Genomic DNA, 22,779 nt, shown 5'->3' with positions numbered 1-22,779 from the left:
GGTTACTTCTGACTTTCTTTCTCGTTTCTGGCTTTATAACAGACACAAAATCACACTGGAGGTTTGATCCTTTTATCTTACAACAGAGCCATATATTAATGTTTAAACACCAGCATAGGCTATCATTCAAGCTGTAGCGGTTGTAGTATTTCCTTTCATTTAAATCCTTTTTGAAGTGTTAAATGTCAATGCCATACTTTCCACAATAATCATTAGAATATAGAAACATTCACTAAATCTGTGTATGTGAGGATGTGTTAGGCACAGCCACTTCATGTCCATGTTAACTTTAAAATTAGAATTCATTTTTAGTTTACAAGTTTATCCTACTTTTGTTGAGGGACTTTAAATAAAAAAACAGCCGTTTACTAACTCTAGGAGAATTAAGGTGCTGGTGTTGCTATGTAAGAGTCCTGTTTTCGACTACATGTAAGTGCTTGTTGAACTTTTGCTACACTGTCATCCTGTTTCCCAAGAATTCTGAACATAAAAAACATGGCTGTGTTCTCTTTTAAGGTGTAAGGTGTAGTTCGGGCATATTACGGTGTTATGTTAAAAATATTATCCGGGTTTTACTCTACAGTGTAAAACACAACTGCAGCCACAAATTAAATGTATAAACCCATGAAGATTTGTAGTACACATACATTAGGAATGCAACAGTTACATCTAAAAATGCCTGTTTTTGCCTATTTACAAATGTCCTAAATATTCCCAGATCCACATGCCCTTTCACTGCCCTTAGGTAAGTGCACACTTCAAAGACGGCTTTTCTTTGAAACATATATTTCTGATGTGCTGCTGTTGTTATTGTTGTTGAGCCTTCCAACCTTATGCTGTTATCGCACATTATCCCCCTGTGACTCTGATGGCGACACTGATGTGGATTATTGCCTCTGGGAAGTCTCTAGTGCATCTCCCATGATAACCTGTTTTTTTGTTTTGTTTCATAAGCAGATTATAAACAATCCCTGGCAAATGGGAGTGACACATGCAGCACCTCCACTCGAGATGTAATGCATTGTTATATGTGCTTTAACTTTCCATTGTATGTTGGCTTGATGTGCTGAGGAAATACATGGAGTTGATGTAATTATAACTAACTATTAACTATTTAAACTAAACAGGCACAAAAACATGACACATACTAAGTGAACCAAAATAAAAAAGAAACTCATGACGTGTATGTTTGGGTAGATACCGAATGTGTGCACGTTTATGCACGTATAAATGAGTTCAGGAATATTTATAAAAAAAAAAGTTCTGCATAACTATATGGTGCTGTCTTAACACATACAGCTGTGATTTTCCCTAAAAAGTCCTCAAAAAGGTCTCTGTGCATGTTCCTGCTATTTTGGTTTTGGTTGTATCTCTCTGCTGCTCTGTGAAGCCCTTTGAACTTTGTTTTGAAAAATATGCTGTAGCTTATATAAAGTTTTTTGATATTTATGCAAAACTGCTGTTGCTACTGCTTGAAACTTTAATTGCATCACTTTCAGAATACACACAGAGTTTAGAGCTGCCAAATTGAAATGTTTTAAAGAGGTGGCTATTTGTTGTTTCAGTGTGACTTGAATAAAACACATAGCTATTTATTGTGCTACTGTATGTGATCATATAGAGGACTTTAATACACAGTTAGAGTAGGCTACAGCACACACAGACACACAAGATATGCATACAGCACCAACATACCAACAATGAAAAAAGGTGCAGCAGATTCAGCCCCAGAGTACGCTGCAATACTGTTGATCCAACCATATAAAACAATGATGTTCATGTTTTATGGATTCAACACTGAAAATTATTTTGAAGCTGAAATCCATTTTGTTTGTTCAAGGATATCAGTACGGAACTTTCAGTACTCCAAGCAAGCAAACACACCTTATTCATGACAGCACTTTTTGATATATAAAACAACGCACAAAGACAAAACCAAGAGAATTAAGTGTACAATCCAATAAATACAAGAGAAAACTGGGCAGATTCAAGAAGACGTGGATTAAAAGATGTTAAACTGATGTTCAAGTTTCAATGCATTAACAGCAGTAATATTGTATGTTAGTATATTTATTGTTAATTAAACTGTCTGGTAGTATTGTAACAACACATTTTGTTTTACAAGCTTATTATGTAAAAATCTTAATTAATAAATCTTAAATTAAGTGGTTAAATAAATGTAGTTCAATAAAAAGCATAACATATGTTGTGGGAGTATGGGAGTATGAAGCTACAAAAATTGGAAATATTCAAGTAAAGTTCAAGTAGCCTACTTCAAATGTGTACAGTAGAGTACTTGAGTAAAACTACCTGGTTGTATTTCACCTCTCTGATTAGCAGACTCAGGGTTTGGCTGCTCTCCAGGATATCCTCCCTGCTGTTTAAAGCAACACTAGAGAACTTTTTGTACCTTAAAATTATGTTTTCAAAATCGTTTCAGTGGTTCATCAATTTGTAACAGGATGAACAGCTATTCTTCATTCGCTTTGCGGCTCTCAAGCTACAACTGCACTATGCAAGTTTACGAGATCGGTAGTTCCGATGAGACATAATGGACAATTCTGCTTCCAACCTGTAGGAGGACCAAAGTGGGAAAAGTTCCCTTGGGTTGTCTAACTTCTCTTGCATTCTTAATCCACTTTAGATTGTAGCACCCGTCCCCTGTACTCTAGAGTAAACCAATCAGAGATTTACATCAAATACTGCTCAGCAGGAAATAACCATTAAACAAAACGGCCTTATCACCCTCTTGCAGGTAGTCTCGTTAATTAACTGCGCCTCCACTCCTCAGCCCCTCAAACTCGGGGGGCGTTAAGACCCAGCAGAGCTGCAATAGTGAACATCTGTCGCCTCGGTCTCCACAGTATGAATTGCGCCTGGTCTCCAGTCTGAAGACACACAGGCAGCGGCAGGCAGGCCGGCACAGCGCGGACGGACTAGAGTGGTATTCGGGATGCGAACAGATGCCGCTGGACTATGAGAGAGAGTGGAGTCAACCGCACTGAGCCGCAGCGATAGGACAGCGAAATGAAGACACCTATGGTAAAGGTTTCTGTCATGTAACCCTATGGGCAACTGTTTGTGCTGGCTTTACATCCAGCATTGTTCAGTGGACTGCGCTCCGATCGCCATCACGCTGCTGTGTGTACTCTGTCGGATCAAAAGATTAGGATCTGAACAATAGGCATCCAGCTGTGCGCTCTGTTTGGCACTAAGCTCTTACTTTTTTTCCTCCTTAAAACAATACAGCATGGAGGACAGCGCGCGTGGTGTTTGTTTTTCCTGCCTTTAAGGCAGATGCATAGAAAAAAAAGTGCTAAGTCTAAAAAGTGCATGCATTGTTACTCTTTAATATATTTTATTGGGAAAATAAAGTATGCATATAATCAGAATAAAATTTGACTAAGCCTACAATATAAAGATATTGTTATGAACTTTTACTTTTCTGGCTATATGTAAGGTTATGCAGGCTCCTGAATGCAGCTGAGCATTAAAATGCAAGCATAAAGATGAGCATTACCATCATGTCACTGTCATCATTAGGCTACTGTCTACATGAAACAAGTAACTTCATATTTTGATCGTGGGCTCCGCATCTAATAATTTAAGTGTAAATACATTTTTCCTGTAAAATTAACAAAATAGCAGCAATAGCCTTTTTTAGTTCAGTGTGAAAATTTGTGTTGAATTTGACAGGTTATCTATTCCAATAACACCAAAAGAATTAAAACGATGTATTGCCATGTGCAAAATAAGCAAATTACTAATTGAATACAGTGTGTCCCTTTCCTTGGTGCAGTCAGTTATTCTAAATACATACTTGAGACTATAGCATAGAAAACATGCACGTTGGGGCTGTTGCCTGCTCTTGTGATGAACCTGGTGAATGCTAAAGAAGGCCATGGCCTCTGTGGGAACTGATTATTTAGTGGAAATATGTTAAGTCTGAAACAATTGCGTGAGTGTGAGGAAATAATATTAATATTAATGTTAATATTAATATTAATAATAATAATAATAAGTTAGTAAGGAAGTCAGAGTTGTGTTAATATATTTAAAAAAATATATATTTTATTTTTAAATAAATAAGTCATTATGTTTTACTATTTGCCCTTTTTCACTTGAGCTCCTGCCCCACAAACTGTCTTTGTACATCCCTGATAGCCGTAGAGTAGCTACATTGGACATGTAAACTGAACTGAACAGCGGTGGAAGAAGAATACATCAACATTAGAGGTTTCCACACTTGGTTTCTTCACAAATGAGATTTATTTTAATGAATAGTTTCACCTTCTGTTGCCAACCTGCATTGTCTTGTCACAAGAAAATAGCCACCTCTTTAAAACCTTGTTGTCTGTGCCTTTCAATTAATTCAAAAACAGTTTTTTTTTAAAGTTTTGGTCGCACGGAATTTGGGGTTGTAATGACAGAGGGTGATGTGCAGCAGCTGGTTGCCTCTCATCTGTCCTTAAGCCTATAGGTGCAGTCTAAACTCAGTGCTGTTGCCCCAACAGGAACAATTAGACAGCATCTGTTTGTGTCTTTGTGTCAGCGCCATGGGATAGCCGTGCTCCTCGTGGTTCTCCTGTGCGCCAGCTTGTTCCTCGTGTACAACGGCAGCTTCAACGGCGCTTCCAGGGACACTAACGACACGCGCATCCGACAGCATGAACAGCTGCGGCGGCCCACTGAAGCCTCCGTCAGGGTGGCCAAGCCTCACCCCCCAGTCCTCCAGGGATACAGTGGCATCATCGACCATAAGGTAAACAGATGTGTTTGTGTGTTTGTGTCCCATAATGCTGGAAGGGGGCGGACGAATGGCTTCAAATGTTTGGCTAATGCAATGCAAAGTGGGCACCAAAGCCTTTGAAGGTGAAGCCAGTTTTCCTTTTTCCTTTTAAGAAACCCATTTGCGCACTGCATCTTCACTTTCTGTACATACACACACACACACACACACACATACACACACACACACACACACACACACCACACACACACACACACACACACCACACAGACACACACACACAACACACACACACACACACACACACACAACACACACACACACACACACACACACACACACACACACACGTCTTAGGAAGGAGGTTTAACAAACTCTGATTCTAACGCTGAACTCTGAGTTGATTTACCCTGAGATGGGAAATTTCTGAGTTTTCCGTTCCAGAACTGTTTGTTTGAGTTGGTTCAATCAACTCAGAGTAGGTTCACTCAGAGTTAAGTGCATGCACCCCCACAATTAAAAGGCAGCATGAAAAGGGCCATGATACTATGATTCACCATGGCAACAATCACAAACAAATTGGTCGATATACGTTATCCTTCTGGAACTACTCATGTTTATTATTCATGCAGATGACAACACTACGCTAAAATGCGCCTGATACAGACTGAATGAATGAATGACGAAATGAAAGAGCGCTGTGTCAAAGGGAGAACACTGAAAAAAACCCTCAGGATGTATTGAAGAAAACCTGCTTGCGACCAGGTTGGGTTCACAGACTCAGTTACCATAGTAACTGATTATGAGGTTAAGTTACCTCTCTTTCTGAAACAGAAAATCCAGCATTTCCCTCAGCTCAGGGTTAACAAACTCAGAGTTCTCTCCAAATCTGCTTTCTGAAACAGGCCCCAGCACTTATCTACTGTATCTGCACAGCTCTTTAGAGAGAGCCTCGCCCCTCTGTCATTTATCACCATTTTCTCTAGCACCATGTTGCGCCAAACTCAATGCCGACCTGTCGTTACTAATAACAGCTTAGGCTACTAATTAAATCCTTGGCTGCATTCTTATGCTCTAATTGGTAAGCCCAGGAGACCTGCAGCTAGGTGAGCCCTGACGTCACGACAGGGGTGTATTGAGTTCCATCTATTAACCAATCCAGGAGAAAACAATCAATGTGAGTACTGGGCAGTGAAGGCGCTGCAAGTAAAACAGACCTAATCATCTTGTAAATGCTTATTTTATATAACCTATAAGATTGTGTGCTTCTCTGCAGGCAATTTTGTTGATGGGCTGTTGGATGGTTTGTGTAGTGGTCTGCACCACTGAGCCAAATGTCGAATACAACAGTTCTCCAACTGACAAAATGGTTCCCAGAATAAAAGAGGCACAAAATTAATCAGTTTTTGTCTCTTTGTTGTAGTTTTCCGGCTCTTTCTAGTCAACTTGTGTGTATGTTTGTAATTGTTTTGCATCTCTGTAGTCCTTTTGTGTCTCTTGGTAGCCGCTTTGTGTTTCTTAGTACTTGTCTTACATCTCTCTGGAGTTTTAAGGAAACTATGTTTGCTGCTGCCAACCTTCTTTAAATCGTCAGATTATGTCACACATTGTTTTGCATTCAAGTAATTTGACAATCTCCTCCCAGATCTTAGAATAGGCTGTTGCTGTGTGGATAAGACAAATAAGCAGTATGAAAATGGTTCAGCTGATTTAAAAGTAAACGCATTGTTAGGGAATGTCATAAAATTAGTCTTGTTGGAAAATGAACTTTTGCTAAATTAGATAAAGATTAAGATAAAGACCTGTGGGTTGAGAGAGTCACTTAATCTTGTGACAAAGTAATGCAGGTTGGAAACAGAAAGTGGAACTATTCATTAAAATAAATCTCGTTGGTGCAGAAACCAACAACTGTGAAAACCTCTAATGTTGATGACTGTGAAAAGTTCAGCTGGCAGAGTTTTCTCTGGAGAAAATGCTGCTGATCTGTCCACTTAAGTTTCCATATTGAGTCACTCTGCTCTAGTCTTGCTCCTCCTCCGCAGCTTCTCCGCAGTGCTGTGGAAGAAGGTCTGGTAAGTCCACACAGCATTCTGGGATGGTAGAAAAACGTGCTCTGGTTAATTGGCATGTGTTTAAACCAATCGCAATCGTCTTGGGCGGCGCTGAGTGCCGCTCGGAGCAACAGCGCATATGCAAAATAGCTTTGGGAAGGAACTTGTTTGGTGGAATGTGTACATTCAAACGTTGTTTCAGTTGTTTTAGAAAACTCAGATTGGACAGATAGTCTAGCTAGCTGTCTCAATTTACCCTGCAATTCACTAAAGGGCAGCAACTCAAGCAGCCAAATTCCCATTTTATCCAAATTAATGACAAACAAAAGTGAACATTAGTATTATTATAAGCATTATTATTATTACTATAAGCATTATTATTATTATTACCAACATTATAAACATTCAGTAATTTAGCAGAAATCTGATTCAGTGTTAACCTACACTCTACTCAGTGCTCTTATCTGTTTACGTCTATCTTAAAGTTGAGTTTAAGAGCTTGAGACCATGAAAGTAAAGATGTTTATTGGTAATTATATTTTTGGGGGAAATTTTATACCTTACAGAGACGGTAGACAGATGACAGGAAACAAGGGGAGAGGCAGACAGGGAATGACATGCAGCAAAGCTGGGGACATTGAGGTTCAGAGTTGGCGCCTTAAACGCTAGGCAACCAGGGAGCCCAGAACTAGAGGGTATTTAGTGCTGAGGCATTAGACTTTGTATGGTGTGGGTTAGGCTTTTGGTTATGCATGTAGCTATGAAGGTGAAGATAAGAATTAAGTGCAAATGATACTTTCTGTTTCTGTACAGCCGCAAGGGCTGACACGGACTGTCTTGCATGCAATTTGACAATAATCACTGTCCTAACAATAATGTGTCAACATTTCTCCTTATGCAGACACCCATCGAAGTACAAACAGAAAACGCATGAACATCGGCTGCATGTTCATGTCTGCATTGGGGAATATGTAATTTTTTTCCAACTGGCCATTGTCGCAATTATGATAAACATTTCACGTGCATTCATCTTTCCACCTCTTGATAATTTGGTTTAAATATTTGGTTTAAGCTGATGTTTTTGCACAGCCTGTTTGGACTCTATTATAGAGCCGTGTGCAGTGCGGCTGCTCTCTTCAGATTTCAATAATCAAGTGGGTGTTTGATTGGGAAGATTTTTGTCATAGACAATAGGAGCCATATGCCCAAAACAGAAGTTTTCGTTAAAATGTGTAAACGTTAAATATTGTAACTCTGTTTATAAGTGGGATGTGGATGATGGACCTTGTGCCACATTTCTAAAACTCTGCGTAGATTTTATTCTGAAAGATTTTGTACGCAAAAACAACATTCTGATGTAACACCATGCGGCGCACACCTGTATAGTCGTTATAAATACGGACGTGCATTACCTCATGCAGTAGTGCACTAGCCTCACGCTCCTCCCAGGGCCGTCCCATATTTGTCCTAATAAGGTCCATATGAATCAATCAATAAATATTCCAGCCTTGTAAAGAAGCCCTTGATGACCAGTCATGAAACGGAAAAATGGGAGGAAAAAACATGATTCAGTGATTGATCAAGGTGCTCTTGCTAAATCTTTGAGCAATGCCAAATCTGCCATGATGTTGATTGGTTGCACTACACAGGCCATCAGGAACTGTCTATTTATCTAATGTCCCGATACTGAATTTAAGTCCAATAAACTGGTAGTGGATTGGAGTCATATTGGCTTCATCAGGGTTATAAACCCTTGGGTGTGTTTGGATCTGTTGGAACCCGTTTTCAATGTTTGCTAAAAGAAAAATTATGTTATTTAAAATTACTTCTAACTAATGTTGTCAAATGATTAAAATATTTAATTGCGATTAATCACATTAATGTCATAGTTAACTCGCAATTAATCACACATTTTTATCTATTCTAAATGTCCCTTGATTTCTTTTTGTCCCATAATTTTTTCTCATTTTAATGTTCTTATCAACATGGAAAAATGGATCGGCTTGCTTTGTGCAAATGTTTTTTCATTGAAAACAACATTGGCATACAGCCTACTGTGGTGTTCAATTTCACACAGAACATTCTCACTTGGAGCAAATAATCCCTTACACAATGTAACACTGTCCATCAAAAAAAGGGGGAAAAAAGTACTTTGAAGGGGGGGGGAATTCACATCAGCTGTGTGCTTGGCCATGAAGTGATATTTAAGACTGACTTTTGCGAGGAATGTTGCAACCGCAAAGTTCACTCTGCTTCATGCAACTTTTTCTTGTGTAACAGGTTTTATAAATGAAGCCCCTGGTGTGGGATGGAACAATAAAATCCAGTCCACTATTTATCCTGAGTTGTAATCAATATGCCAGAGGCGGTTTTAGCTTATGGTCTTGGAATCAAAATGATTGCACAGCTAAGTCTCGCAGTTCTGTCAGAAGTTGAGCAACGCACAAATGAATCTGAAGCGAGTCATTCATATTTAAAGACAGCTGACGGGGCACACAGCAGCATATTTTTCTCACTAGCTGTAATGCCAATATTCAGTGACATTGTACATTTTGATTTGATGAGGATTTGTCTGTAATGCGTCAGTAAACCCAGCTTTGGATGAGAATTGATTTCCCCCCTCTGACGGGAGCAGCAGAGCATCATAAGTAAACCACCAATTTATTTTTTCTCTTGGCAATAAACTTATTGACATTTTGGCGACAAGGGACATCAATTAGGGCCGTGGCTCCACTAAACATCATTCATGCTTCTTAAAACCTGCTATTATGACACCCTTCACATTCTGCTACCGCAAGCTGCAATCAATACTCGAATTCGAATGCACTTTGCTACTACAGCATGTGGAAGTACATAAATGCCGTCCAACCTTCAAATACTTGGCAGTCCGTTTTCTGAAACAGTGTGTCCTGCCTGACAACATGGATGCATTTTCTTTGTACGTATCGAGAAGCGAAAAGGTTTTTGGCCTTGCCTCACATTTGTTCTCCTGCAGTGCTTAATGATTGGAGTTTTGAAAAAAAACTCTGACATGAACATTTGTCTTCATCTTTGCTTGCTGACCTCTCTGCCATATTGATCTTTCCAAGATATCAGCTTTCTGGCGTGCAGGGTGCAGTGCCAGTCAGCCTTCGACCATTTCACTTTATCGTCCACCAGAGTATTAAACTCATCACAACCCAGCAAACATTTCGAAGCCTATAAGGTTTCTGCAGACTTCTGGCCAAGATGCAAAAACATTTCGCAAAAACATTGAAAATGCATTTTTTTTCCGCAGGTTATGAACTACAGTTTTGTAACAGACCATATTTATGTATTTTAAATCCTACATCCTGGGCAACATGTTTGATTTAGGTCAGAATGAAGGGTAATTTATTTCTAGTTATGCAATAGCATCGGTTGGCCTGGACATGTAAAGACTGTAGAAGGAGGAGGAGGGTCAAGATAAGGAAGCAGGAAAAGAAACTTGGGAAGGAGATGAAATGGTGAAGAAACTCTTGAATAGTAAGGGCAAAGAGAATGAGAGAAGAGGACAAAGCTAGGAAAGTGTAAGGACGGAGATAATGATAAAAGAGAATATAGGACCCGGGAAAGGTTCAGCCTGCGAGAATGAGACTGTGTGAAAGAGGCAGAAACCAAGAGCGAAAGATAGAGTTAAATCCCAATGGGTTTCCATTCGTCTAGGAGCATCCTCTGTTTTATTTTGTCAGTGAAGAGGAGCAGGACAGGAAACCACTCTCGCCCGTCTCTCTGTGGAGATGGGAGGAAGAGACAGCGTAACCATCTCCCTCTGATTGCCTCTCCGACATCGTTATAATGCAGATTCCTAACAGATATCCTGTGAGACAGGTGGAGGACACAAGACACAAGATGTTTAATATCATTTGACAGTCAAACCTTTGGCTTCTTAACAAAAAAGACGAGTCATTGTACTCATATAGAGACTTATGATGGATAGTAAAATAAAAGATAAAAATTGATAGAGCAAAACCTTGTTAGCATTCAGTGAGAATGCTAACATGCTGATATTAGCAATCTAGTATTTACCATCTTAATCATCTTAGTTTAGCTTATTAGCATGCTAACATCGTCTAATTGGCACTAAACAAAAAGTACAGCTAAGGCTGATGGTAATGCTATTAGTTTTGCAGGTATTTGGTCGTAGGGAAAAGTCAGGGAATCATCAAACTGATTAAAATCTAGCCTAAGGTCTGCCTAGTCTAGCCTAGTCTGTGCAAAATTTCATGGCAATCTAATCAATAGTTGATACATTTTACACCAAAACAAAAATTTCAATCTCGTGATGGCATTAGAGGAGAAGTGAGGGGATCACCTTAGTCATGATGATTCATTATCTGGGAACCAGGAATGTCTGAACCAAGTTATATGCTCATTCATTTAGTAGATCTTCAGATATTTCACAGAATAAATAAAATCATTGATCTTCTGGTGGCCTTATGTGAAAAGTCAGATGTTCCCCACATTTTGGATGATTAATACTCCAGGAAGCATGATGTTCCAAATGTAATGGCAATCCATCTAATAATTGTTGAGATATTTCACTCTGGACCAAAGTAGTGACCCAACCAACCAATGCCAAACACTGCTGCAGCTGCAGACAATCCCACTGAGATGAGACATTACATTTACAATGCATACTATTCTGCACAAACTCTGGACAGAGTCTGCTTTAGACATATCTGTGCTCTGACTAGGTACACTCTGCTTGACGGCAGAGCCAAGGAGAACGACGTTGTCTGTGCCAAGGAGACATGACAAGGCATCTGCACAACCACAGCTTTGCTGACAGCTGGAGAAGTGATATGTTTAATATTTCATCTCAGACAGCCACATCTACGGTTTTCTCTCAGCAACAGAGCCATTTTTCACTGTTCATTAGGATTTTGCTTTGCAATCAGCCAGCTGGATAGTGAGATAGAAAACTCTCCAATTAGGCTGTTATGGCCAAGGACTCTAGTTATTTTATTCAAACGGTGTGTCTGTGTGTGTGTGTGTCTGTGTGTGGTGTGTTTGTGTGTGTGTGTGTGTGTGTGTGTGTGTGTGTGTGTGTGTGTGTGTGTGTGTGTGTGTGTGTGTGGACTTGTTCATGTGTGTGTGAGTCTGTCTTCGTGTTTTTGTACCACTTGGAATTTAAATTACAAACACATACTGCACGTAACATTAGCGCCAAATAACCACTTTTTATGCAGAGACCTTTTCAGAATACTAAAAATGCTCTGTTTCGACTGATGAGAAGAGAATGTTGGTTTCGTTATGCAACAGTGGTCCCAATTGGGGCATAGTCTTGGATTTCAAATTATCTCCAGTGCATTCTACTCCCGCCAAACATAACACAGCTTCAAGCTCTTTCCAATGCAGGCCTGGAAAGCAATTATGGATGAAGAGTGGGAGGGGGAGGAGGGCGCTGCCTTTCGATAAGCATTCCCTCGACAGAGTAATCTCACACTTGGTGCCTTTTGGCATTCTGTGGTTAGGGAATAACTGGTGAAGTCATACATTTTCATCACAAAGGAATTGTAGGGAAATTTCTTAACCATGCGTGTGTCATGAGCTGAATGGTGATTTCATGCCTCTCCGTGTTTTAACCTTTTGGTGCTCGTAAGCTGGTAAGCTGTAGCCTATGGGGAACTCTCCTTATTTTACCCCTACTAGACCTGTGAAGGATCTTAAAGGTTAAACTATGATAAATTGATGATACTTTTTGGTACAATAGCAGTAGATAGATGATGAGCCGACGCCGCTGCCCCCCCTTCGGCCTCGTTGAGGGCGAATGCAAAGAGGCGGCCGACAGAAAGCATTGCAATGAAACCCAATTTCTGTGCTTTTCCTTTCTCTGGCTCCACAGACCTTCAAGGCGGGCTACATTACATGGCTCTTAAGACATGATTAATGAGCATTTCCTCAATGGTAGGAGAGAGGAATGATCAAATTGTTACTTGTATTTTGGTGTAATCTCTTTCTGTATGCCGCGAGCACCCCTCCAGATTAGAAACATATTGGATACTGAGGTTATTAACTACGGAGGCCTGGGAATTGCCAAAACATTGAGCTTCTTGGCCAAAAAGCTCAGACGAAAGGTGCTATGTTAAGGTTGGCAAAGTTTTGTTGTTAAACAAGAAATGACAAAGTAAAATAGGAAAACTTAGAAGAAAGAAACAACTTGCTGTAGCCTTGATGCATTTTGCTGATGTGACATGCTGTAAATCGCTGCCTCCATGATGTCGGCCTAAGGCTGAAACAGTCCGTATTACAGACTGGACTTTGATGTATATCCCACCCATCATAACTGAGGAGACAGAGTCATGGTTGTCCATCGAAGGTTCTTTGGTCTCTCACTCTCAAACATATCAAAAACATCAGTCTTTCCAGTTGGCACTCTTCAGCAAGCACTTATGTCATCAAGATGGTTTTATAATTACAGTTTTGGTTTTGTGAAGAATGTAACACAATATGAATAAAATTTGGGATTATTTACATTGAACACTGGATTTTGGCTGATGTGAGGCGTCCATATTAGTTTTCCCAGTTGTAATTGCAAGTTGGGTTTAGACGTTATTTACAATTTGGAATCTCTTAATTATGATAACTCTGATGAAATGAAGGTAGCATACAATACTTTCATTTATTTTGTTTTGTGTGTTTGTTTTTTAGAGAAACTATCTTTCAAAATGCAACAATAAGATGGTCCTTATAGTGAGATGGAGGGATGATAAAAGCCAAGTAATTGTGTGTATACATCAATAAACTGGCTTTAGAATATAATACTTAATTTATACATAGTAAACATGTAGTGAAGGTTAACAGAGAGTCCATCAGGCTGCAGTAATCTTTCCTGGTTGTTTCTTCTTTTTCTAAAAACACACTGTCTCCATTGCTGCCCCAGCAGAGTTGTTAGTGTGGTTCTGCAGTGAACATAGACAGTAGAGGAAAGTGGTAATTTGAGTAGTGTGGAGGATAGAATTTGTCCGTACAGCTTATCACACTGTGTCAATTATTGTGGAAGGCGGGTGTGAGACTGTTGGTTTCAGACAGTATATTGTAGCCTGCAGGTACAGCACCTCTCAGCCCCATCATCCCGCAGAATCCGGGAGGTTTGTTTACATTCTATACATTGCAGTTTTCCTCATATTTTACCTTCATTAAGAACCTAGACTTAGACTTCTCTTTATTAATCCTTTTGAGATGACTCCCGCAAGGTAATTGAAACTTCCAGCATTCGTTTTAACAAGAAAAGAAAAAATGACAGTATAAAGATTACAAAAATAGCAGTTATAATAATAAAAATAACAATAAGAACATTTGTCAATAAAAAGACATAAAAAGACATTAACCATAACTTATCAGTCGAAAGTGTCAATGTTGAGTCAAGTGTTAAAGTTAAAGTGACCAGGTATTAATTAAATTCAGGTGTGTATGTATGTATGTATGTATGTATGTATGTATGTATGTATGTATGTATGTATGTATGTATGTATGTATGTATCTATGTATGTATGGTCCTCTCTGCCCTATTTCCTCCTCCCCCCCGAGTGAGGAGTTGTACAGTCTGATGGCATGAGGGACAAAGGAGTCCTTGAGTCTGCTGGTCCTAAGGAGCAGCCTTCCACTGAACAGGCTCCTCTGGGTGCTGATGACGGTGTGCAGAGGGTGGCAGGCATTGTCAGTAATGTCCAGCAGTTTGTCCAATTGGCCTGCACGATATTGGAAAATTCTTACATTGCGATATTTTTCCCCCCTGCGATATATATTGCGATATGAAAAAAGAAAAAGTAATTTTTAAAAGATGGCATAAATAGCTCTATTTGGAAGTAATAAATCATTCTGGACAACTGCGGTGATTTTGTAGGGAAGTGCATCTACATAGAAGAAAAAAATGAAAAAGGATCTTTTCTAATGTGAACTTTAATGCTTTACAAACAACAAAGCAGGTAAGCGCCGTGACTAACGTTACTTTTCTGAAGTGATTTTGGAGAGGGAAATCAGGTAGAAATACGCTGGTTGACTAGCATGACACCATTGTATTCATATAATAATCAATCTAGGCTAACGTGAATGACAGTGACTGCATGTTGCTTCTTCTAAATTTCAGGTTGTGGTCGACTAGCTGGGCCAGCTCGTAAGTTTGATAAATTGAGCCAATGGGTCAGTGACATGTAGGTCAACAGTGGAAGTTTCCATGATTGTCAGTACTACTAAATTGATTTTAAGCGGGAGGCACAGAGTGTAGTTGATGTGGTTAACGCTCACATACTCAACAATTGCCTGCAGTTGAAACATATAATAGACATGTGAAGTAGGCAAAGCCTCTGGTTCCAGAAGTGTTTTTCCCTATTATGTATTCCTGTTTCAAATGATTCTTTCAACATTATCCTCAGTTTCACTTCACATAGAAACACGGGAATCTCCTGGATAATGTATTGACCATATAGGTTTGTTTTATGATCACAGGTTTTAAATCCATCATGGCAAAGGTCTAAATACTACAATACTCATGAAAGCTCAGCTGCCGTTGCCAGTGAGAAGAAGCCAGTTAGAGGCATGAATCAGAGCAGTAGCAATTTTAAAATGCTCAATTGTTGTATTTGTTGGCCAAACATGGCGCTATAGTTGTTGAATTCATTTCAAATTTATCCAGAATCCAATAGTGAATTAAGAAAATCTACAGATTGTTGTCAGCAACACTGTAATCATTAGCGTTCACCTACTGTTGGCTGTGCATATCACACAGTTTTAAACTCTGTGACTTGATGTTTTTTGGCAAAATGCACCTAATTACAGGTGCTATGCGTAATTCAGAGTCTGGGGCGGCGTTGCCTGTACACGGCTCTCACCTCTGACATCACAAGCAAATATGGAGGTGGAAATGGGGAGGGCAAACAGTTTCAAAAGGAGGGGCCGGCTTACACACACAAAGGGAGGGTGACGTCATTCAATGCAATTACTCCATTATATCTTTACATAACAAATACTTGTTTGCTGCTATTTTGAGTGTCGTATACAGCACCTTAACGTCTCCCCTGAAGTTTCACACGTATGTGAAACAGTTACATACGTACGTACGTTTGACTATTTTATCAAGCAGCCGTTTCTCTTTCGGACTGATGCTCCAACCAAAATAGTTTAATGCTGCTCCAAGCCGTAGAAGAGTTCCAACTATGAATCACGTGACATTGTTTATGGGAAAAAATAGATGGGACTTTTACTTATGGACCCAGGGGCGCCTTAAAATAATTTGTTATTCTGTTTAAAGTTTTATCTTAACTACAAGAAATCTAAAACTCCCAAAATCCAGGTTGCCTTGAAAAATAGTATAATAAGAAAAAGCTCACCACAGCCTTTTTCACTTGTTCCTTGATGTGCTATAAAAAGATTATGAGATGAATTTGAATAGTTGACACAGTTAGAGGACATACAAAGTGCGTTTTCATGCACAGCAGTAACCAGGATTATGGTCAAATGGTTATGCCATTTCTTACCGTATACATGAGCGGGGAAGAATGATGGGAGTAACTCCAACTCTATAGTAGGTGGCGCTCTGCGACACCTGGTCAGAATAAATAAATTTCTTCCGGTTGACCTACGGTATTACACCAACCGTACCCTAAATCAGTGAAATTTAACAACTTAATGTTTCATTCACACACTCAGTGTAGGAAAACAGTGCTCTCGCCAGATGACTGACAACGTTGTTCGACTCATTATCTATAACCAGTGTCGGGTGGAACTAGCAAGCTAGCTAACTCACATCAACGTTAGCCAGCGGCCGCAGCGGGCTAGTTGGTCCCTCCACTTCTTTGCCGAGACACAGCGCTGACAGCCCCGGTGATGGACAATGTGTTTAGCAATCACCTGGTGTCCGCTGTTGTCTTGGTGTGGAGTCAAGCAGTTGATCTGGACAATGCTGTTGTGTTGTATCATAGAAACCGTTTGTTTCTCCACAGCACTCAAATCGGCAAATTGAGTATTCTAACCTTAACCACTTGAGGTCACTGCCTAACCTTAACCTATCGAGCTGCTGTTGAAGGGTGGGTCTTGAAGTGGCCATAGTAGGATTCTTAAATTTGCATCATCTGTAAGGTGTATACATGCATGAATGCCCTGGTTACTAAAAGAGTTATCTAGGTTTGTAAACCGGGGCATGAGAACTCTAATTTTTAGCTGGGGTAAGGTGTTTACATGGCGTTTAAGAAACCGGGGGATTGCCTTAACCCAAATATAATTTTTTTGAACACATGTAAATACACTAAAAGTAACTAAAATAAACACTTCTGCACAGTTCATCTTCTTATTATAAGCTACGTCTAAGTCAGACAATTTTCAACAGGTATTTCAGGGCTGCAAAAAAATGTATCACCCAAGAAAAATTATTGTTGTTTTGTCCTTGTTCCGTCCCCTGTTGTGCATCTGCACAGCAAAAAGAGCCTCTGCTTAACAAACAACATATACAACAACAAGCCTAAGCCTGACAGCTTCTTAGTAGAATTAATGCTTTGAGATCATAAACGTAAAATCAAGTGTGATTCGTGTTTATTACTGTATAGGACAGTACGAAGGTTGCTTTAACTTTTTATTGTTATTATTTGCCAGCAATTCAAAAACTGATGACTTAAATGATTTCCTCCTTATAAATTTTGCAACAACACTTTTTATTTAAGGAGGAACTTTTGAAACTTCTCCTTCGTTTTAAACAAAAAAATGTTGCAGTCAAGATAAACAAAAGGAACTATGAGTGAAGTTGCTTTGATGCTTGTTAACCTTCAATTGTTGCTTTGGTTAACATAAGTTCAGACGTGGTCCCTAAACACCCCAAACTCCTCCACTCCTCAATAACTGTTAATGCTTTAGAAACTCCACAAAGTTAAGTTTCAAAACAATTTTATTTAATCACAAGGTTGACTATTTGATCCCTTGCTTCTTCTGTCTGCATGTTGAAGTGTCATTGTGCAAGACTGTGTGTGTGTGTGTGTGTGTGTGTGTGTGTGTGTGTGTGTGTGTGTGTGTGTGTGTGTGTGTGTGTGTGTGTGTGTGTGTGTGTGTGTGTGTGTGTGCGTGTGTGTGTGTGTGTGTGATTGTAAAGCGCTTTGTCCCATTTACCAATTCCAACATTAACATTGGGCTGGGAAAAAAGATTTGACATAACAAAAATAACACTGAAAACACTCATTTTTACAGTGAAAAAGAATTAGTTAAAGACAGCTGGTATACAGCTAATAAAATTAACAGATGCAGAGGCTCATTTCAGAAATGCAAAAGAGTCTCTGTCTATTTATGAGCCGAAGATGACTTAATTTCCTTGGCTCGTAATTGCAGTGTTAATTCCGTCCTCCATCATCATCTTGTTAATAATGCAATGAAAGCCTTGATGATGATGATAGCATCAGATGCTCAGCTAATAACGGGAACAGAGGAACAGTATAAACTGCACAGGCATGACCAAAACCTACTATTTCAATATAGATAATTTCATATCTTGATAACTATGTATATCCCCATATAGCATGTTTCTGTGGGATGCTCACCTTTCCTTCACAGTGGAGTAAGGTGAAAAGGGCTGACCGGGGCTCATTACAAGATTAAACAGTGTAGGAGCAACAACCAGACAGAAGGTTGTTAGCATACAAGTGCACATTGTTTGTGTTTTTATGAATCCCTGCTAGGCAGAATACACCCAGGATTAGACTAATGAGCATGATGTTTGTGGGGGAGGCTCATCCCCTTGGTGAAAAACTGAGAAAACAACCTCCAAACAGCCATTTACTGAGGAATTATTTCTCTCGTTGTGAAGATCAACCTGCGTGAATGTAACGCTCACTTGCATGTTCCTAATCACCAGTTTGGCTATTACCACATCTCAGGTGCTTACCCATTAAGTAAATTAATAGGCATTACTTTGGCAATAAACATTAGCGTTGTGATTCATTTTTTTGTCGTGATTCGTTTTGAGTCTGGGAACACAGCAGAAAAAACTTAAATGATCCCTTCCAGTTCCAGTTGGTCACACTGGGAATTTGTTTCATCAGGCAGATGGGTATAGATATTATTAGTCATTTTAGTTTGCATACTCAGTGGTGGAAGACATATTCGGATCATTAAAAGTCCTGCATTAAAAATTCAAAAGTAAAAGTACTTGAAAATGATCAGCAAAATGTACTTCAAGTGTCAAAAGTAAAAGTTTTCATTCTCCAGAAAAAATTGCCCCTGTGACTGATTGTTATATTTTACATTATTATGTTGTTACTCCTGATGTGTCAATAAGTTAGAAGTGTTTTGCAGTTGTAGCTGCAATCTAGGAGTTGGCCCCCTCAAAAGAGTCACAAGATAAATGTGAGGGGTCATGAGAAGATTAATGGGAGAGGAAAAACACAAAACAAAGTTCTGATACACAAAGGACTTTTCTTTTATCTTTCCCTTTGTTTAGATAATATTACCTCCATTGGGCCTAAAATTGTTCAAATGAAACTAGGTGAGAAGTATAGAGGTGAAATGTGTGTTTGGTGAAAGTGCTAACAACAAGAAGTTCTGCTTTACAAATTTGTATTATTTTTTTGACTTTTCTCTAGCACAAATATTAACTAAATTTCCAAATATTAGAAGTTAAGATAAAAGATAAAGTTGGTGTTGCTAATTATTCAGTTGGGTGCCAATAAATCATGGCAGAAGAAAAAAACGCAACAAGATAATGTAATGTGTATATACAACAATAATGTATGAAGAAAATACAGCATTTATTTTGTTTCATGTATTAATTTGAGGAACGTTTCCTCCGTATCAACTCAAGCCAATCTGATGTTTCACCTTCTGCCATGTTTTGGCCCTTAAATCATGAGTTATTCACTAACGCTGTTTCCATTGCAGTTTGTTGCATTTTGTTTTAATCACTATTACACCTTCTCCACCTCAGCCAAGTGTAAAAACTTTTGTTTCGAATTTCCAAACCAGTAGATGGAAATGCACTTATTCACATCAGAAATATGAGACACTGCATTTTTTGTAAGGGTCCGCAAGCCAACAGTTTTAAAAACAGCTGATTTAAAGCTATAGTGCGTAGTTTCTGTTTCCCCCATTAGGAATTCTAAGTAATGACAACAAAACTGTCGGCTTGTCCACATGATACAAGCCTTCCGTGATTAGTGAACAACCCATATCCCTCCTCCCCCACCCCTCCTACATGCAGTTGCTAGTAGCCAAGGAGGACACGGAGGATTAAAAAACATGATGGTTTCTTCAGAAGAGGTAATTATCTTCACTCAAGTTTCTGTGCTGGAAAGTCACCGGACAACACAATCTACTGAGCATAGCCATACTGAGAAATACAGAGAGAGTTGTGTGGCGCTATCTTTATTAGCTTTGTAGCAATGCATTTGGCAATGGCTTGAATGTAACAGACTGTTATTAATATCAAAAAAGTTACAAACTAGTGTTGGCCTCTAGCTCACCCAGTAAGAGCATACGCCCTATTTTGGCTGAATCCTGCAGTGGCCCGGGGTTCAAATCCGACCTGTGGCCCTTTGCTGTGTGTCATCCCCCATCTCTCTCCCCCTTTCATGTCTATCCACTGTCAAAAAAGGGAAAAGCCCCAATAAATAATCTTTTTTTTAAAGTTACGAACTAAAGCTTTAATCTATAACAGTGCATTGTATTTTATTAGCGTATCATGTTTTTTTGCTAAATCCTAGTCAAAGTTAAAATGACAAAATGTAGAGGAGTAAAAAATACAATATTCCAGTTGATGTCAACACGTAGCTCTGTTGTTTGTAAATGTGGAGTGCTGTCAATAGAGAGAAAAACGAAACCAATCAGTTCTGCCTACACCGTGTTATCCTCCTGCTACAGTTTGTAACCTGGACGTTGAAACAGGCAAGTTTTAAACATGCTTTTAGCCTCTTAAAATGTTCAAAATGTCATTACAAGTGCCAACCCATGTGAAGTGATTCCTTCTGAGTGAACACAGTGAATCTGACTGCAGTAGATGTGAAAGAAATGCATGAAAGCTCTGCTAATTCAGCTGTGTTGAACTGTGTAGTTCCTGTGTTGTGACGGCAAGACTTAGGTACCATCTACAAACTACAACACCAAAAGTAGATACAACTAAATTATTTATTAAGTTAATGATTAAATTAACTTGTTCTAGTTGTACTACAGCACTTACTTTTAAAACAATAAGCATATGCCTATTTTTGAAAATATTTTTATATCTCTTTTCTGTGTTGTAGTTTGTAGACGGTCCCGAAGCATTCGTCTTGCCGTCAACACCGGAACTAAACAGGGCTGAATTAGCACAACTTTCATGCATTTCTTTCCCATCCATTCAGATTTACTGTGCTTACTCAGAAGGAATCACTTCACATGGGTAGACACTTGTAATGACATTTTGAACAAAGTATTGTCTAATCTATCTAATCTAACATGTTAAGAGACTAAAAGCAAGTTTAAAACTTGCCCTGTTTCAGAGTCCTGGGTATAAACTGTAGCAGAAGGATAACACGGTGTAGGCAGCACCGTTTTTCTCTCTGTTGACAGCGCTCCAAATTTACAAACAACAGAGCTACATGTTCAAATGTTCAAAACTGGAATTCTCTTTTAAGCACAAATGTTGAATAAATGTAATGAGTTAGTTGAGGTACTTTCCACCCCGGACATACTGTAGACACAAGCACAGAGAGAAAGACTCTCACACTCACGTGTCCTGCTTGCCAATATGAAATCTGTCGCCTCCCAGGAGATTCTTCCTGCTTGACGGGTGTTGTCACTGGCAGCTGGTGTTTTACACACGCACACACACTAACGCACACACACACACACGCACACGCACACGCACACACACGCACACACACGCACACGCACACGCACACGCACACACACACCTCTTTCTGGCCACTGTCTCTCATTATCCTCTGCTCCAACTCATAATGGACAATCTCCAACTAGAATATTTAATGTTGAAAATGTTTTCTGAGGGAAGCAGAGCTTTTCTTCATGTAGGAAATGTAGTATTGGCAACATAATATTGATGTCTTCTTTTTGTTTTTTTGGGCATGTTGTTATATTGTGAGAACACAACAGTAATTGCCCCTTTGGGATTTAGCTTGACTGGATTTATTACACACGCACTTCAAGATTTAACAGCCAGTCTCCAGTCTGGAAGAAGAAATTTCTTGCGTTGGTGTGAAAATTGCCTGTACGGCCTTGCTCATAACAAACTTGTCATCTTGAGTTTGATGGTTAACAGTTCGCCTGAGTTCCATATTTAAATTTCCTCCTGCTGTCCCTACCCATGCATATATTCGCCTTCACGCTAGGATTTCAGTCTGCACCTTTTTATCTTTCAGTATAATTTTCAACTCGCTGTATCTTGTGTAGAAAAGGTACTTTTGCAGTGCAGGGCTGGACGTGATGTGAACCTGAATTAGTGGGACACACTTAGTGCTCAGACCTCTGATACATTACTCTCACCAGACTTCTCTTAACAAGATCATCTTCTCGTTATCGATTCAGTCCGTTGTTTACCACGTCGCGCAGGTGATAACCATCAGTCGCAGCAACTGATCTGAGAGGATTATGGGAAAATATCAGCCCACCACATCAATAAACGGTGTGATGATGAAGGTGGCTGCGAGTTCACTTGGGAGAAATGTTAAATCTTTCCTCAAACGCAGATGTCAGGTATGTGGACGTGCTCAGGAGAAGAAATCCTGCAGATGCTTTAATGATATTTGTGAGGCTGCCGTTTAGCGCTTGCATAATGACCTTATCCGATATCATAACTTTGGCCGTGAAGCAAGCAAGTGTTCATTTCAAACTTTCCATCATCAAAGGATGCCACTGAAATCCCTCTAATGTCTCTCTGAAGGCACTGGCCTACATTTCTTGGTCTCCAAAGTGCTTCTTTCTCTGACAGCCACTCCTTTTTCTTGTTCCTCTTTTTCATCTATCAGATTGCCTTTCATTTTCCTTCCC

The 22,779-nt window shown here is 39.4% G+C and overlaps 1 protein-coding gene across 1 annotated transcript in view; it reads left to right on the top strand.

Annotated features, from left to right (window-relative positions):
- The first annotated feature begins 2,687 nt into the window (after positions 1-2,687).
- Positions 2,688-22,779, top strand: part of st6galnac5a (ST6 (alpha-N-acetyl-neuraminyl-2,3-beta-galactosyl-1,3)-N-acetylgalactosaminide alpha-2,6-sialyltransferase 5a) — a 53,409-nt gene continuing 33,317 nt past the window's right edge. Inside the window, exons 1-2 of the mRNA XM_032530524.1 lie at positions 2,688-3,042; positions 4,553-4,762. Coding sequence (XP_032386415.1) covers positions 3,028-3,042; positions 4,553-4,762 — 225 coding nt within the window. The 5' untranslated portion in view covers positions 2,688-3,027. The remainder of the gene's footprint in view (positions 3,043-4,552; positions 4,763-22,779) is intronic.

Source organism: Etheostoma spectabile, chromosome 12, assembly GCF_008692095.1.
Source record: "Etheostoma spectabile isolate EspeVRDwgs_2016 chromosome 12, UIUC_Espe_1.0, whole genome shotgun sequence".
Taxonomy (NCBI): domain Eukaryota; kingdom Metazoa; phylum Chordata; class Actinopteri; order Perciformes; family Percidae; genus Etheostoma; species Etheostoma spectabile.
The sequence above is the reverse complement of the archived record's forward strand: the minus strand, read 5'-3'. Positions and strand labels throughout refer to the sequence as shown.